Below are 14,732 nucleotides of genomic sequence, written 5' to 3' on the forward strand. Positions count from 1 at the left end.
ACACAAAAAGAAAAATGAGCCCTTCTCTAAAGTGGCACAGAGCTTGGCTGCTCTGGAGGTTGGGGGGCTTTGGTTATTGTGGGGGGATCAGATGTTTTATCTGAGACAGAAGCCCAAAATCGGAGAGCAATAAAGTCACAATGGTAAAAACGAATGAACAAGTCCTCGTTGAGTCCATGTTAGGTAGAACGCCCAGAAGGAACATGGTGGTCTCGTGGCCTGGAACCCCTGCAGATTTTATTTTTTTCTCCAGCCGTCTGGAGTTTTTTTTTTTTTTTCTGTCCTCCCTGGCCATCAGACTTTACTCCTTTTCTATGTTAACTAATGTTGTCTTATTTTGTCTTTTATTTTTCTTCATTATGTAAAGCGCTTTGCGATACTTTTTGTATGAAAATGTGCTAAATAAATAAATGTTGTTGATGTGTCGCTACGGGCTATTAAAGCTGCGTTCAGGCTGCAAGGAACAGGGACTCGCTTCTGATTTCTGCCTCGCTTTGTATTATTTGTTTGAATTAGTTTGGCTAAAGATTCAAATCCACTGTGCTGATCTCAAACCTGAATACAAATAAATCCATCAAAGAGGTGCGACCTGCTAGACAACCATGAATACCAACTACATGCAGACAGCAAATTTAATTTATGGTGCAGGACACCTGACCGCTTATCAGCTCACAATGGCCAGTGCTCAAAGACGATACAATACAATACAATACAATACAGTTTATTTTTGTATAGCCCAAAATCACACAGGAAGTGCCGCAATGAGCTTTAACAGGCCCTACCTTTTGACAGCCCCCCAGCCTTGACTCTCTGAGAAGACAAGGAAAAACTCCCAATAAAAACCTTGTAGGGAAAAATGGAAGAAACCTCGGGAAAGGCAGTTCAAAGAGAGACCCCTTTCCAGGTAGGTTGGGTGTGCAGTGGGTGTCAAAAGTAGGGGGTCAATACATGACATGAGTGTAATCATCCAACGGCGGGCACAAGTACCTCGGAAAGTCGTGTTTGTCAGAAAATGTCCAGCAATTAGGCCGTGTTGGCAGACGTCCTATTAATTTTGCATTTCAGATTTCTCTAAAAGTGAAAACTAAAATTACCAAATTGCAGTAACTCTAGGTTGACACTGCTCTGGGCGACGGGTACGGCCCTTGCTGGGGTGTCGAACTTTGAGGTTGCTTGAATGAGGCACATTACCTGCATTGTGAGGGAGCGTCTGTTACGGCACTATGGCCATGTGGCGCGATACACTGAGGGTGATCTGGCTCACAAGACCCGAGCAGCTGGACCAGACAAAGGGGATGCCCACATAACACCTTGGGCATGGTCAAATCCGGGGAGTAGGACTGGACTGCGTGTCTGCCTGGGGTTGCCAACCAGGTTCTTGAGTTGTTTCGTTATGTGGTGGGTGCGCCGACATGCTGTACCAGTGTGTGCTCCCCAGTCTGACTTGTCCCGTAAGTTAAAATCGCCACCAAATCAACAGGCTAATTAAAGGGGCAGGCCCAATTATCGGACACACTCTGGACCCCCTGAAGAGCGTAGTAGCGATTTAAAACACGGCTGAGTGCCATTGAGAGCCAGCAGTCTGGCTTTAGGTGTTCTCATGGTGTTGAGACGGCCCTCCTTCAAGTATTCAATGAAATCTCTATTATTACTGACTCGGGGGCACCGCTGCAGTCCAGGGAAGCTGCCATCTATCGTCTTGGGTGAAGCAGTGTCCTTGATAAGCTGCCTTCCCCCCCATCCTTCCATTACTGGGGCGTCCCTTACAAACCGAGCAGCAGGAGGTCCTGTTTGAAAGTGTCATCCTCGACCTCACACGTCCGACTGTTTTTATGCACCTCGTCCAATGCCAGTTGTTGCCATTTTTATTTTATTTCTGTGCATTTGGTGCGTTGCTAGCATTAGCATTTTCACTAACATCGGCATTTCTAGTCACTGCCATCAACAAGCGGCCTCGTCCTTGTCCACAATATGCGATTGTTCCCTTCACCCCGAGTGGTTACGAAGCATCAGCCACAGACAGGGAGACTGATACACTCACACAGAGAGAGGCCTCATGGGAAGATCAGCTCAGTCGGTGAGGCGCAGACCATAAGTGGCACTAACTGGCAGTGCCCAGCCTGCTGACATCACTTGCTCTTCTTCTCAGTGTGGTATTATATCATTTCTTCACGTGAGAGTTTCAAAATGATCTCTTCTCTTTTCTGCAGTTGAGCAAAACCTCAGACGAAACATGTCTGACGAGGAAGAAGCTCCAGTGGCAAAGAAATCTCGGATTTTCTATGGCAGCCTGGAGGACCACGAGAGAGAGCGGCTTAACAAGGCCGAGGGTGGCTCCTCTGCCCGGGAGGGTATCAAGGCTGGCATCGACGCTGGCAACATCAACATCTCCAGTGGTGAGTCCGACTTGTGTGTGTTTCTTGCGTGTGTGTGTGTGTGTGTAACGTCCTGCTTTAGACCGTTGCGTTCTTCCAGGAGTCCACTTGTTAAGGTGAGGTGGCCTGAAGTTGATTCTGTCCTGTGTCCCATTTCATTTAAAGAGTACATTTGGGATTTTTCAAGTCAAACGTTATTTCTTCACAAACTTGGTGTATATGCATTTGTCACATGAAACTGTGTTCTAAATTTGAGAGTATCTCTCTATTATAAAAGAAAATCTGAAGGCGAGACGAGACTATTGCCAAGAGATGTTATCAAGTCCCGCCCTCCTCTCCACCATTTCCGGTTCACGGCCCACGGCCGTCTCACCTCTCACTTCTCATGGCTGTGAATGCTTTTGTCATCACAGTTCCTGCACTCTCATCTTTTATAAATGTTTTATGTTTTCCTCACTTTTAAGTTCCCAATAAAAGAAGACGTATCCTGTTCTGAATCCTATTGAAGAATTTCATCCTGATGGGTTACCAATAGAAGTAATGAGCACACGGGCAATCCTAGCACAGAGAAACGAGGAAGTCAAACGAATTAACGTGAAAATCGTCGATCGGTTGCACGGCAAGTTGGTTAAATGCGTATCAATAGACTCTGCTGAAACAGTTGGTGGTGATGGTGAGGAAGATGAAAACATCAACTTATAACATCACGAAGAATATCTACAACCGTTAACACCGTCTGGTCTCCCACCGGCCGAATTGAAAGAAGGACGTATCGTAATGTTATTACGTAATTTATGTCTGAGTGATGGGCTGTGCAATAGGACACGATTAGTTGGATCCAAAACTAGCTGAAATACCCAGTGATGCCTGGGAGAAAAGTAAAGTGTTTTTTTTTTTTTTTGTTTTTTTTTTAATTGTTTGAGAAAAACATAATTATAAAAAAAAACCACAGCTTTAAAAATAAATTAACAAAAAATAAAGACTCACTAATGTGCTTGTCTTACGGTCTTTTATGTATGTTATCATGCAGTTGACGCTCAGAACCAGACAACTTTATTTAATTTCAAAAGCAACAGGGGAGCGGTGGCGCTCAAACATAAAGAATGCTGGCAGTCGCCTCCATTATGCCCTCTGGTGGAGTATCAACTGGATGATAAGATGCATACATGAGCACAAGATCACCCCCCACCGTACCCAGAAGGGGGGTGGGTTAGGGCTGATTTCACCCTGCAGTATTTTTAGTCGACCAATGAGGAACATGTGTACTAATTTTCATGAAAATTGCTCCAGCCGTTCGGAACTGATACTGGAACATAAATACAAACACACATTGACTTTTACATCTACCTACCTACCTACGAACCTCGGTTCACGACCATAATCCATTCCAAAACTCAGTCGTAACTCAATTTGGTCATGAACCGAAGCAATTTTCCCCCATAGGATTGTATGTAAATACATTTAATCTGTTCCAGACCTTATGAACTGTATGTAAATATATATTTTTTTAGTTTTTAAGCTCAAATATAGTTAATTATACCATAGAATGCACAGCGTAATAGTAAACTAATATGTAAAAACATTGAATAACAGAGAAAACTAACACTGCAATAGTTGCACTATAGTGCTAGGAACCGCTCGCTAAAAGCACTTTTTTTTAATGAGTTTTAAGCACAGGGAAAAAAATGAACATTTGAAAAATCTGTAATTTAATAAACCACCAAAAAAAGTAACATTGCAGCAATGCACGCTACGAACCGATCGCTGGAAACAGAACTGAAAACAAAAACAAGCCTTTTCTACCTTAAGCGTCCACTTTCACTCGCTCACTCTCTCTTTTGTGTGTGCGTGTGTCTCTTTCGCGAGCCTGGAGCGCCTGTATGTGTGTGCCTCTGTCTCGCTTGCCTGTGTGTGCCTCTCTCAATTCCGCGCCTGTGTGTCTCTCTCGCGCACCTCTGTGTGTGTGTGTCTCGCTCGCGCCTGTGTGTGTGTGTCGCTCTCTCTCTCTCTTGCTCGTTCGCTCCACAGGAAATGCACAGGGAGAGACTGAACATGTACAAACCCAAAAGGAAACTGGCTTGTTCGTATACCGAGTGTGTGGTCGTGAACCGAGGCAAAAGTCTGGCAAACTTTTTGGTCGTAAACCGATTTGTACGTGTACCGAGACGTTCGTGAACCGAGGTTCTACTGTTTATCTATCTCTCTCTATCTCTATATATATATATATATATATATCTCTATATATATATATCTCTCTCTCGAGAGAGAGAGAGAGAGAGAGAGAGAGATATATATAGATAGATATAGATTGGTCGAACAATTCCAACATGTCAAATTTGAAGAGGTGACAAGAAAGGTAATGGAGTCCATCTAATATGAGACACCAAAGGTGATCTTGTTATGCCATTCGTATTAAAACGTTTACAGTTTCCCATTAAATTAGCTTTTGCTATGAAAATTAACAAATTACAGAAACAAACATTCGAAAAAGTTGTTTTATTTATTAGAGAGAAAGAAACGAAATTCACTCACGGGCAAGTTCTGCATCACGTTGTCACGATGAAAGTCCAAACACGGAATCAAAATTCAATGCGATATCGACGAAAAGTTAATTCAAAAAATGATATACTGTAAAAAAGTTTTACAGTAAAAGTGTAAGTTTAAAAAGTATGTGTGTGTTAATTTCAAAGCCAAACAGGACGAAATCGTATAATGCAACGAATAATTCTAATGCAACATGAAACATAATTTTCTTTTAGTTTATTATGTTTTACTATTTTTTAATCTGGTTAAATTAGTCGTGTAATGTAAAATAGTTCATTCTATTATGCATATGTCACAATTCCCAAGAAAATAACAACCCTTTTAAAATTGTACCTCCGCTTTCCCACACGGGAGTGGCAGAACCGCAAAGAGGTTAGCGTGTAGCGCCCGCCCAGGGATTGGCAAATGAAGCCAGACGTGCCCTAGCCATGTGTGTATGTGTCTGTCTGTCTGGCCCGGAAGTGCGAAGCAACAGCATGAAGCTCAAAGAACGCGACTCTGCTGCCAAAGTCAAACTGCCAAGAAAAGAGAAACTTGCTTAGCTGCTGATACACAACACAGCCGAGCAGGTTGACAAAACAAAACTGCCGATGAAACAGAACCTCGCTCATCCGCTAATGCACATTCGATGTGACTGGTTAATTGATTGATTGATTGAAGTGCCAGAATCCATGGTGTCTAGAAGCCCGGCGTACACTGCGAGTCGTTTATAGTTTTAGAGGAATAGGACTGCCTCTCAAGGTGGGCTGCGTTGTTATGTTCAGTTAGCCTTCAGTATTTCATAATGGGCTATCAGTTTAGCTTTTCTCCGTTTGAGCTTGGCTCTCCGGCATGTTCTCTTTAAATTAGACCCTCGTTGGGTTTTCCAGGATATAAAAGTGCTGGAGCATTTCTTAGCTTTTCCACCTTGCTATTAACATTGTTGCCGTTGTTGAGGTACGATCACCACAAACTGACTCCATGTTTAGAATATTACCCAACTTTGAAGCTGCAGGTATATCAAAGTAACATTTTTTTAACAATACGCTCCTCATTAGTTGTAGTTAACGGTATTTCTGCATTAAATAATTTGAAACAGTGGTCTGATATACCGATATCCATGACCTGCCTCACTTTAGCACTGACTGAATCCAGTGTGACACACAAGTCTCTTAATGTCCAATATGGTCACACGTGACTCGAGTCAGAAATCCCCCCCAAACAAAGAACAACTGAATGGATCTTTGCCTAAAGCAGAACATCAGTTGCGATTTTAAGGCTGTTGGTGGGCCGTAAGTGATGCAGGTTTGGGACCCAAAGAGCAACATGAAGTTTCGCCGTCACACCAGAAAGGGTGAGGTGGCAAACAGTTGGCACAGTTGTAAAATGTTAAAAACATACGTGAGCTAACATAAAATATGAAACTGCTTTTATTATGCAAAAAACTGCACTTTTGGCTGCAGCGTGCTGGGAACTTTTTAAGTTCGAGCCGTTTGATGCTCATGGATGATGATTTCGATGGTTGGCAGGGCTCGGTGGCAAGGCCCACTTCTCAAAGAGCTCCTCTCTGTCTCTTGCAGGAGAATCGTTTGAGATTGAGGAGCACATCAATGAACGACAAGCCGAGGTGCTGGCAGAGTTTGAGCGCAGAAGGCGTGCCAGACAGATCAACGTGTCCACGGATGACAGCGAGGTGAAGGCCTGCCTGCGTGCGCTGGGAGAGCCGATTACGCTGTTTGGTGAGGGACCGGCAGAGCGCAGAGAGAGGTGAGTGTCTTAACATTCCTGTTTTCTCTGATTAAAGGGGTCAGTTTGGTATTTCTTTTCATGTCCAAGTTATTTCTTCACAAACATGGTATACAATACAATTTATTTGTGTGTTAAGCCCAAATCACACAAGAAGTGCTGCAATGGACTTTAACAGGCCCTGCCTCTTGACAGACCCCCAGCCTTGACTCTCATAGAAGACAAGGAGAAACTAAAAAAAAAACCCTTGTAAGGAAAAAATGGAAGAAACCTCTTGAAAGGCTGTTCAGAGAGAGACCCCTTACCAGGTAAGTTGGGCATGCAGTGGGTGTCAAAGAAAGGGGGCCAATACAACAGAATACACAGAACAGAACACAAGTCATCCTCAATACAGTATAAAAAATAAAATCATTACAAGTATGGAGCACAATTTAACAGTAGATGATATAACATAATCTATATATATAATTCACTAAGGCAAGACACCCATGGAAAGCACGCCGGAAGGGGCGTGGATTCACTAAGCCCGACAAGTAAGACACCTGTGGCGCACGCAGGAAGGAGCCACGCCGGAGGTGAATCGCCATATGCAGCGTGTAAAACGGTTTGCGAGGGGTATCCCATGGGATCCTTAAAACAATCCTTTACAACCGAGGTTGAAGCACAATGAAGTAAGCAGCCTTTAAAAACGACGCACGGCCGCGTGCACCATAGCAAACTGTTTTACGCGCTACATACAGCAATTCGCATCCGCGACAAACCTGCGTCTTCTTAGATGCTCCTGCAGGAACACGGAAAGTCTACATGAGTCACAGGTGCATCTGGACTGTGCAAAGACGACAACGACTCAAGTGACGAGTTGGAAGTGGGCACATGAGCGATGGCGGTCCGCCCGTTTTCAGTCACGGACGATTGTGTGTTGGTTCGTTCGGTGCATTGTTATAATGTTGCTTTTCTTGCTGATTTATGACATTACGGATTTTTCAAATGTTAATTTTCTCCCTGTGCTTAGAAATCATTAAAAAACTGGCCTGATTATGCGGCGTATAGTACACCGCGGGTTGGCTAGTATGGTATAATATACAGTTAAAGTAATATATACGAGGTGTGGCAGAAAAGTAATGAGACTGGCAACACTGCAAGCGACCTGGCAACGCTGCGCTGTTGTCCTTGACAGAGCCCGTGTATCAGTACCCTCCCATAGCTCAGTGCGAGTTTCAACTCCTTCCGTTAACTACGTGATTTTTGTGACTGCTATTAGCGAAGTTGTGTTTTTGGTTGTGCGTCACGCAAAATGGAACAACGGAATTTGGAGCAACGTTGTGCCGTTAAATTTTGTGTTAAGCTTGGAGAATCGGCAAGTGTGACGTTTGAAAAGTTAAAAGAGGCCTCTGGGGAACATTCTTTATCCCGAGCTCAAGTTTTTCAGGGAGGCCTTCAACTTCGAAAACCAAAGACAACATCGAACGTGTGAACACTCTTGTGAGATCAGACCGTCGTTTAACATTAAGAATGTTGAGTGAACAATTAAATTTGAACAGATTTACCGTTCATCAAATTTTGACTGAACATTTGCACATGCAAAAGGTCTGTGCCAAAATGGTGCCAAAAAACCTCACAATTGAGCAGAAGGACAATCGAAAAAACAAATGTCTTGATCTTCTTGACAGAATCGCTAATGAGCAAGATTTCTTTAGTCGTGTGATCACAGGTGATGAATCATGGATTTTTGAATACGATCCTGAGACCAAGAGGCAAAGTCAGGAGTGGCACACTGCAAACTCTCCTCGACCAAAGAAAGCTCGAATGAGCAAATCGAAGGTCAAATCAATGCTGATTTGTTTTTTTGACAAAAGGGGAATCGTCCACAAAGAATTTGTTCCTCCAGGACAAACTGTCAACCAAGTTTTTTATAAAGACGTCCTTGAAAGGCTCAGAAAAAGGGTCATTGGCGTGAGACCAGACATTGCAGACAAATGGATGCTCCATCATGACAACGCCCCATGTCACACTGCCCTCTCCATAACAGAATTTCTGACCTCAAAAGGCATTCCTGTGGTTCCCCAGCCCCCTTATTCACCTGACCTCAGTCCGTGTGACTTTTTCCTTTTTCCTAAACTGAAAAATGTCCTCAAAGGACGTCATTTCGGGACTTTAGAAAACATCCAATTGAGTGTAACGGACATGCTGAAGACCATACCGGCTGAAGACTTCCAGCGCTGCTACCAACAGTGGGAACAACGTCTCCATTGGTGTGTGGCTGCCCAAGGGAACTACTTTGAAGGGGATAACATTGATGTTCGAAAAAAAGAAAAACTTAGGTAAAAAAAAAATCAGTCTCATTACTTTTCTGCCACACCTCGTATGTGAACCCTTTGGAATGGTCGGGTTTACTGCATGAATTGGTCATAGAAAGTGATGTGATCTTCATCTAAGTCACAGGTCCTGATCTACACAATGAGCTTAAGCTAATGACACACAAACCATTTTTACTCTTTCGTGTCTTTATTTTACAAACGCATTCAACATTCACGGTGGTGGTAGTGGAAAAAGTAAGTGAACCTTGGGATTGAATAACTGGTTGACCCTCCTTTGGCAGCAGTGACCTCAACCAGGCACTTCCTGTAACTGCAGATCAGACCTGCACGTCGTGTGCGGTGCGAATTTTCGCCCCTTCTTCCCTGCAGAACTGCCTTAACTCTTCCATATTCTTTGGTTGTCTTCTGTGTGTGGCTCTCTCTCTTCAAGTCATTCAATAGGACTGAGATCAGGGCTCTGACTGGGCCGCTCCACAAGGCCGAGTTTGTTCTTCTGAAGCCATTGTGTTGTGGATTTGCTGCGATGTTTGGGCTCGTTGTCCTGTTGTATCACCCAGCCTCTTCTGAGCTTAAGTTGACAGACAGACACCCTTACTTTATCCTGGAGAATTTGTTGATAAACTTGTGAATTCATTTTCCCCTCCATGATGGCAAGCTGTCCAGGCCCTGATGCAGCAAAGCAGGCCCAAATCCTGATGTTCCCTCCACCATACATTACTGTAGGGATGATGTTTCGATGTTGATATGAGGTGCCCTTTTATGCCAAATGAAGTTCTGCTTGTTCCTCCCAAATAGTTCAGTTTTGGTTTCTTCACTCCACAAAACATTTTCCCAGTACCGTTGTAGAGTGTCCCAGTGCTCTTTCGCCAACTTCAGGTGTTCAGTGATGTTTTTTTTTTTTTTTGATAGCAGTGGCTTCCTGCCATGGACTCCTTTCTTGTTCAATGTTTTGTGTATAGTTGACTCGTGAACAGAGATGTTAGCCAGTTCTGATGACTTCTTCAAGTCCTTTGCGGTCACTCTGGGGTTCTTCTTGACCTCATTGCTGACATTGTGTTGTGCTCTTGGGTTTCATCTTGGCAGGGCGCCCACTTCTAGGCCGAGTAGCCACAATACCAAACGGTCTTCATTTATAGACACCTTGCCTAACAGCAGACTGATGAAGATCTCAGATCTTTGAGATGACTTTGTCACCCCTTCAAGCCTCCTGTAGATGAACAATTCTCCATCGTAGCTCTTCAGACAGCTCTTTTATGCGAGGCGTGATTCCCATATGGATATGCTTCTTGTCAAAAGCTCAAACTCAAACTTTATCGTGTTTGTAATCAATCAAAGTCATTCAAGGCCGCACCTCTGGACTCATTTCATTAAATGGGCTCCAGGTGTGCGAGATTCAATGAGCTTTTTAAAAAGTCATTAGCTTAGGGTTCACTTACTTTTTCCAACCTTCAGTTTCACATTTTCAATGATGTATTCAATAAGGTCAAAATTTCTCTGAACATCTGTGTATCTTTAGTTATAGGAGACGGTGTGTGTTCATTATTGTGACTGACATGAAGATACGACCAGGTTTTATATGGGAATTAGACATAAACAGAGAGAATTCCTAGAGGTTCACGTATTTTTTACTTTGACTGTACACATATATACACAGGGTGAGTCAAAATTCTGTTAACACTAATGGTACTGCTATGTCTATACTTATATACAATTTTTGTGGACAATTTATGTGCCACATATGGTCCATGTGTTGAATATGATGGCGACCAGGTTGAGATATTCCTGTAAATCATCTTGCACATAATTGTTTCCGCCATTCAAATGTTAACATAATTTTGAGTCACCCTGTATATGTATATGTACATATACATACATACATACATACAATGGGTATAGAAAAGAATCCCCCCATCCCAAACCCCGAAATATTCCCATTTGTTTGCTTTATAGCCTTGAAAACACACACACAAATATTTCTTCCCAGCTTTACTTACTCAATGCAACCTTTAACATCCAAGTGAAAGAAATCACAGCTACAGTTCAAAAAAATGATAAAATACCAAAAACAAGACCTACTGAGATGAATAAAGGATCACCCCCCCACGTCAGTGTCCTTTTTTTGACCCCCCTTTCGCTTTAATGACAGCCTTGAGTCTTCTCTGTTAGTTTTGCACACCTAGATTGAGCTAACTCAATATTTGCCCCCCACTCTTCTTTACAGTTTAAATGTTCAAGTTTCAGTCACATTAGATGGTGAGCATTGCTGGTCTGCTATCTTCAGATCTTTCCACAGGTTTTCAATGGGATTTAGGTCTGGGCTCTGACTGGCCACACAAGGACATTCACTTTTTTCTCCTTCAGCCACTGTGTGGTCCATTTTGCTGTGTGCTTTGGGTCATTGTCGTGTTGAAAGGTGAACATTCTGCCCATCTTCACCTGCCGTCCTGGGCTCCACAGTTGTCTGGGTGCCCCCTAGCGGTGGCCTCGGACCACAGCAGGGTTGATCTTCCAAGCTCCAATCCCGTGGCCCTGATGTAAACCAGGGGGGCTGCCCTCTTGTGTCCCCGGGGGAGCTATTGTCTCTCTCCGAGTCCTTGCAATCCTCAAGTTGTCCTGGCTGGGCAAAAGCCCGGCCGTCCACCACAATATATATACGTGTGTGAAGAGCTAAGTTGGAATTGAAAATGACCGCACTCATCCTTTAAAGCAAGTCTTTGGCTCACTTAACTCTGTTCTCTCCCAAGGCTGCGCAACATCCTTTCTGTGGTGGGGACTGAGGCCTTGAAGAAGTCCAAGAAAGAAGAAGAGAAGTTGAAGAGGCCACCAGAGGAGGTAAGTGGGAGTTGGTGACAAGTGGCAGTCAGTTTGTTTGGAATGTTGCTTTCTTCAGAGATACAAAGTGAGCGTTTCCTTTAATGACGTGTACTTCTCTCTCCTTCCTTCTTTAGTGTCATCAGACCTGGTACCATGAAGGGCCTACGTCTTTGAAAATTGCCCGAATCTGGATTGCCAAGTATTCACTTCCCAGGTAGGATGGACACCATTTTCTTAAATAAAGTAATGATTTTTTTGAAGGCACATTATTGAAGTAAATGAATAGATGGAATGATGGTACTTTATTAGAGTCTTGGAACAACTGTGACATGAACAGCTCATCAATGTGACTCACCTGGATTGTCCAAAATAACCTCAAGTTGAGATCTGAAGGTCCTTAAAGGTCTACTCACTACAATACTACTTGATCACTTATTAAATACGCTCACTGGCCACTTTATTAGGTACACCTGATCAACTGCTTATTAGCCTAAATATCTCATCAACATGGCAGCAACTCAATGCATTTCGGCATATTGACATTCTCTAGACCACCTGCTGGAGTTCAAACCAAGCATCAGAATGGTGAAGAAAGGTAACCGAAGTGAATTTGAATGTGGCAGATGGGCTAGTCCGAGTATTTCAGACTGAGATTTTCACACACAACCATCTCTAGGGTTTACAGGGAATGGTTCTAAAATGGAAAATATCCACTGGGTGGCAGTTTTCTTGGCCAAACTACCTTGTTGATGCCAGAGATCAGAGGAGAACACCCAGACTGGTCTGAGCTGATAAAAAGGCATCAGGAACTCAAAAAATACAATACAATACAGTTTATTTTTGTATAGCCCAAAATCACACAGGAAGTGCTGCAATGGGCTTTAACAGGCCCCTGCCTCTTGACAGCCCCCCAGCCTTGACTCTCTGAGAAGACAAGGAAAAACTCCCAAAAATAACCTTGTAGGGAAAAAATGGAAGAAACCTCGGGAAAGGCAGTTCAAAGAAAAACCCCTTTCCAGGTAGGCTGGGCGTGCAGTGGCTATCAAAAGAAGGGGGTCAATATAATACAATACACAGAACAAATCCTCAGTACAGCATAAAAATAAAAGTTTTAGAAGTACGGAGCAGAATTTAACAGTAGATGATATCACATAATAAGATTTGGATATTTTTAGAGTCCTGGGGACCTCATCCATCAAGCTGCCTCCCCCATTTGGCCATTCCACGGCTAAAAACCAATGCCGTGCCAGCCAATCCAATGAAAGGACCCCTCTTTCCCATGATTGGGATCACTTGTTACAAGCAAGGTGTGCAGAAGAGCAGCTCTGAATACACAAGACATCAAACATTGAAGCAGACGGGGGGGCTACAGCATCAGGAGACCACACCAGGGGTGCCACTCCTGTCATCTACGAACAGGCAACTAAGGCTACAATTCACACAGTCTCACCAAAATTAGACAACGCACAGAAGATTTGAAAAACATTACCTGGTCTGATAAGTCTCAATTTCTACTGCAACATTCAGGTGGTAGGGTCAGAGTTTGGCATCGACAACATGAAGGCAGGGATCCATCTTGCCTTGTATCAACGGTTCAGGCTGTGGCTGGTGGTGTAATGGTGTGGGAGGATGTTTTCTTGGCACACTTTGGGCCCCTTAGTACAAACTGAGCCTCATGTAAATGCCACAGCCTGCCTGAGTCTTGTTGCTGACCATGTCCACCCCTTTTATGACTGCCATCTTTTTCATAATAACACGACATGTCACAAAGCTGAAATCATCTCAGACTGGCTTCTTGAACATGCCAAGGAAATCACTGGACTCGAATGGCCACCACAGTCACCAGATCTCTGCGCAATAGAGCACCTTTGGAATGTTCTGGAAAGGGAGATTCACATCATGGGTGGGCAGCCAATAAATCTGCAGCAACTGTGTGATGTCATCATGTCAGTATTGACCAGCTTCCCAGAGGAATGTTTCCAGCACCTTGTTGAACCTGTGTCACAAAGAATACTGGCATTTCTGAAGGTGAAAGGGGGATCCAACCTGAGACTGGCAAGGTGTGCCTAATAAAGTGGCCGGTGAGCGTGTTTCTTTTATTCTTGATGTGAAGTGTGGACGCTGAAAGTTCGAAAACGATTGAAGACAAATATCAATTTAAAGTAAAAAGCAATTGCTTTATTCTTGTTGAGTCAAAGAGACTGCTGCGCCCCCCCCAGCTCAGTGCCACTGACTGGTCAGAACAGACAGCCCGCCTAAAAGAAAGAAACCCTCTCTTTAGATTACCTAACGTATTCATTAACCAAAGAGCGAAAAAAAACATGGCCGTTCATTTTGAGGTCATACATAGATTGCTGTAAATTACGGTTACATCCAAATTTATTACCAACTTAGAGTCATCAGGGCACTCGCATTCCTAAAAATACGCCTTTATCAGCACACATACATACACGCGACCAGTTTAAAGCAGTTTCTTATAGTTCAGTACATTAGTTATAAAGAAATTACATTCTTATAGCTTTAATATCTTCATTCGATTTTGTTTGGTTAGATTAATAAGGGACATGTTTCTTACAGTTTTAAGCAAGAATTCAGAAACTATCACATTGATTTATAATCTCACAGGGTGTTCTGTTAGTATCAAGAGGTCGGCATTTTCACATAAAGGAATGCAAGTTACACTCATAGTTCTGTGCACAAGCTTAATTCTTTTTCTACCTAAATGAAGAACAAATCATATAGAAGTAAAAATCATACAACTCTCTCCAGGATGATTAATACAAAATACAGTCGTCGGTATTTATAAGGTAATCTCTATATATAATCTTCATTTGGATCTTGATCTTTGTTTGTCCGTGAATGAATTAGAAGAAGAAGCACTAGGTGGCAGTAGAGAGACAGCTAACACATAGGCATTGCATTAAGAATCTCCTCCAGGCTTATACTACTGAAGACT

The 14,732-nt window shown here is 43.1% G+C and overlaps 1 protein-coding gene across 1 annotated transcript in view; it reads left to right on the top strand.

Annotated features, from left to right (window-relative positions):
- Positions 1 to 14,732, top strand: part of prpf4 (PRP4 pre-mRNA processing factor 4 homolog (yeast)) — a 30,885-nt gene that overhangs the window by 1,294 nt on the left and 14,859 nt on the right. The window contains exons 2-5 of the mRNA XM_039775796.1: positions 2,211 to 2,396; positions 6,479 to 6,665; positions 11,707 to 11,794; positions 11,911 to 11,990. Of these exons, the coding sequence (XP_039631730.1) occupies positions 2,234 to 2,396; positions 6,479 to 6,665; positions 11,707 to 11,794; positions 11,911 to 11,990 (518 nt within the window). The 5' untranslated portion in view covers positions 2,211 to 2,233. The remainder of the gene's footprint in view (positions 1 to 2,210; positions 2,397 to 6,478; positions 6,666 to 11,706; positions 11,795 to 11,910; positions 11,991 to 14,732) is intronic.

This window comes from Polypterus senegalus, chromosome 13, assembly GCF_016835505.1.
Source record: "Polypterus senegalus isolate Bchr_013 chromosome 13, ASM1683550v1, whole genome shotgun sequence".
Taxonomy (NCBI): domain Eukaryota; kingdom Metazoa; phylum Chordata; class Cladistia; order Polypteriformes; family Polypteridae; genus Polypterus; species Polypterus senegalus.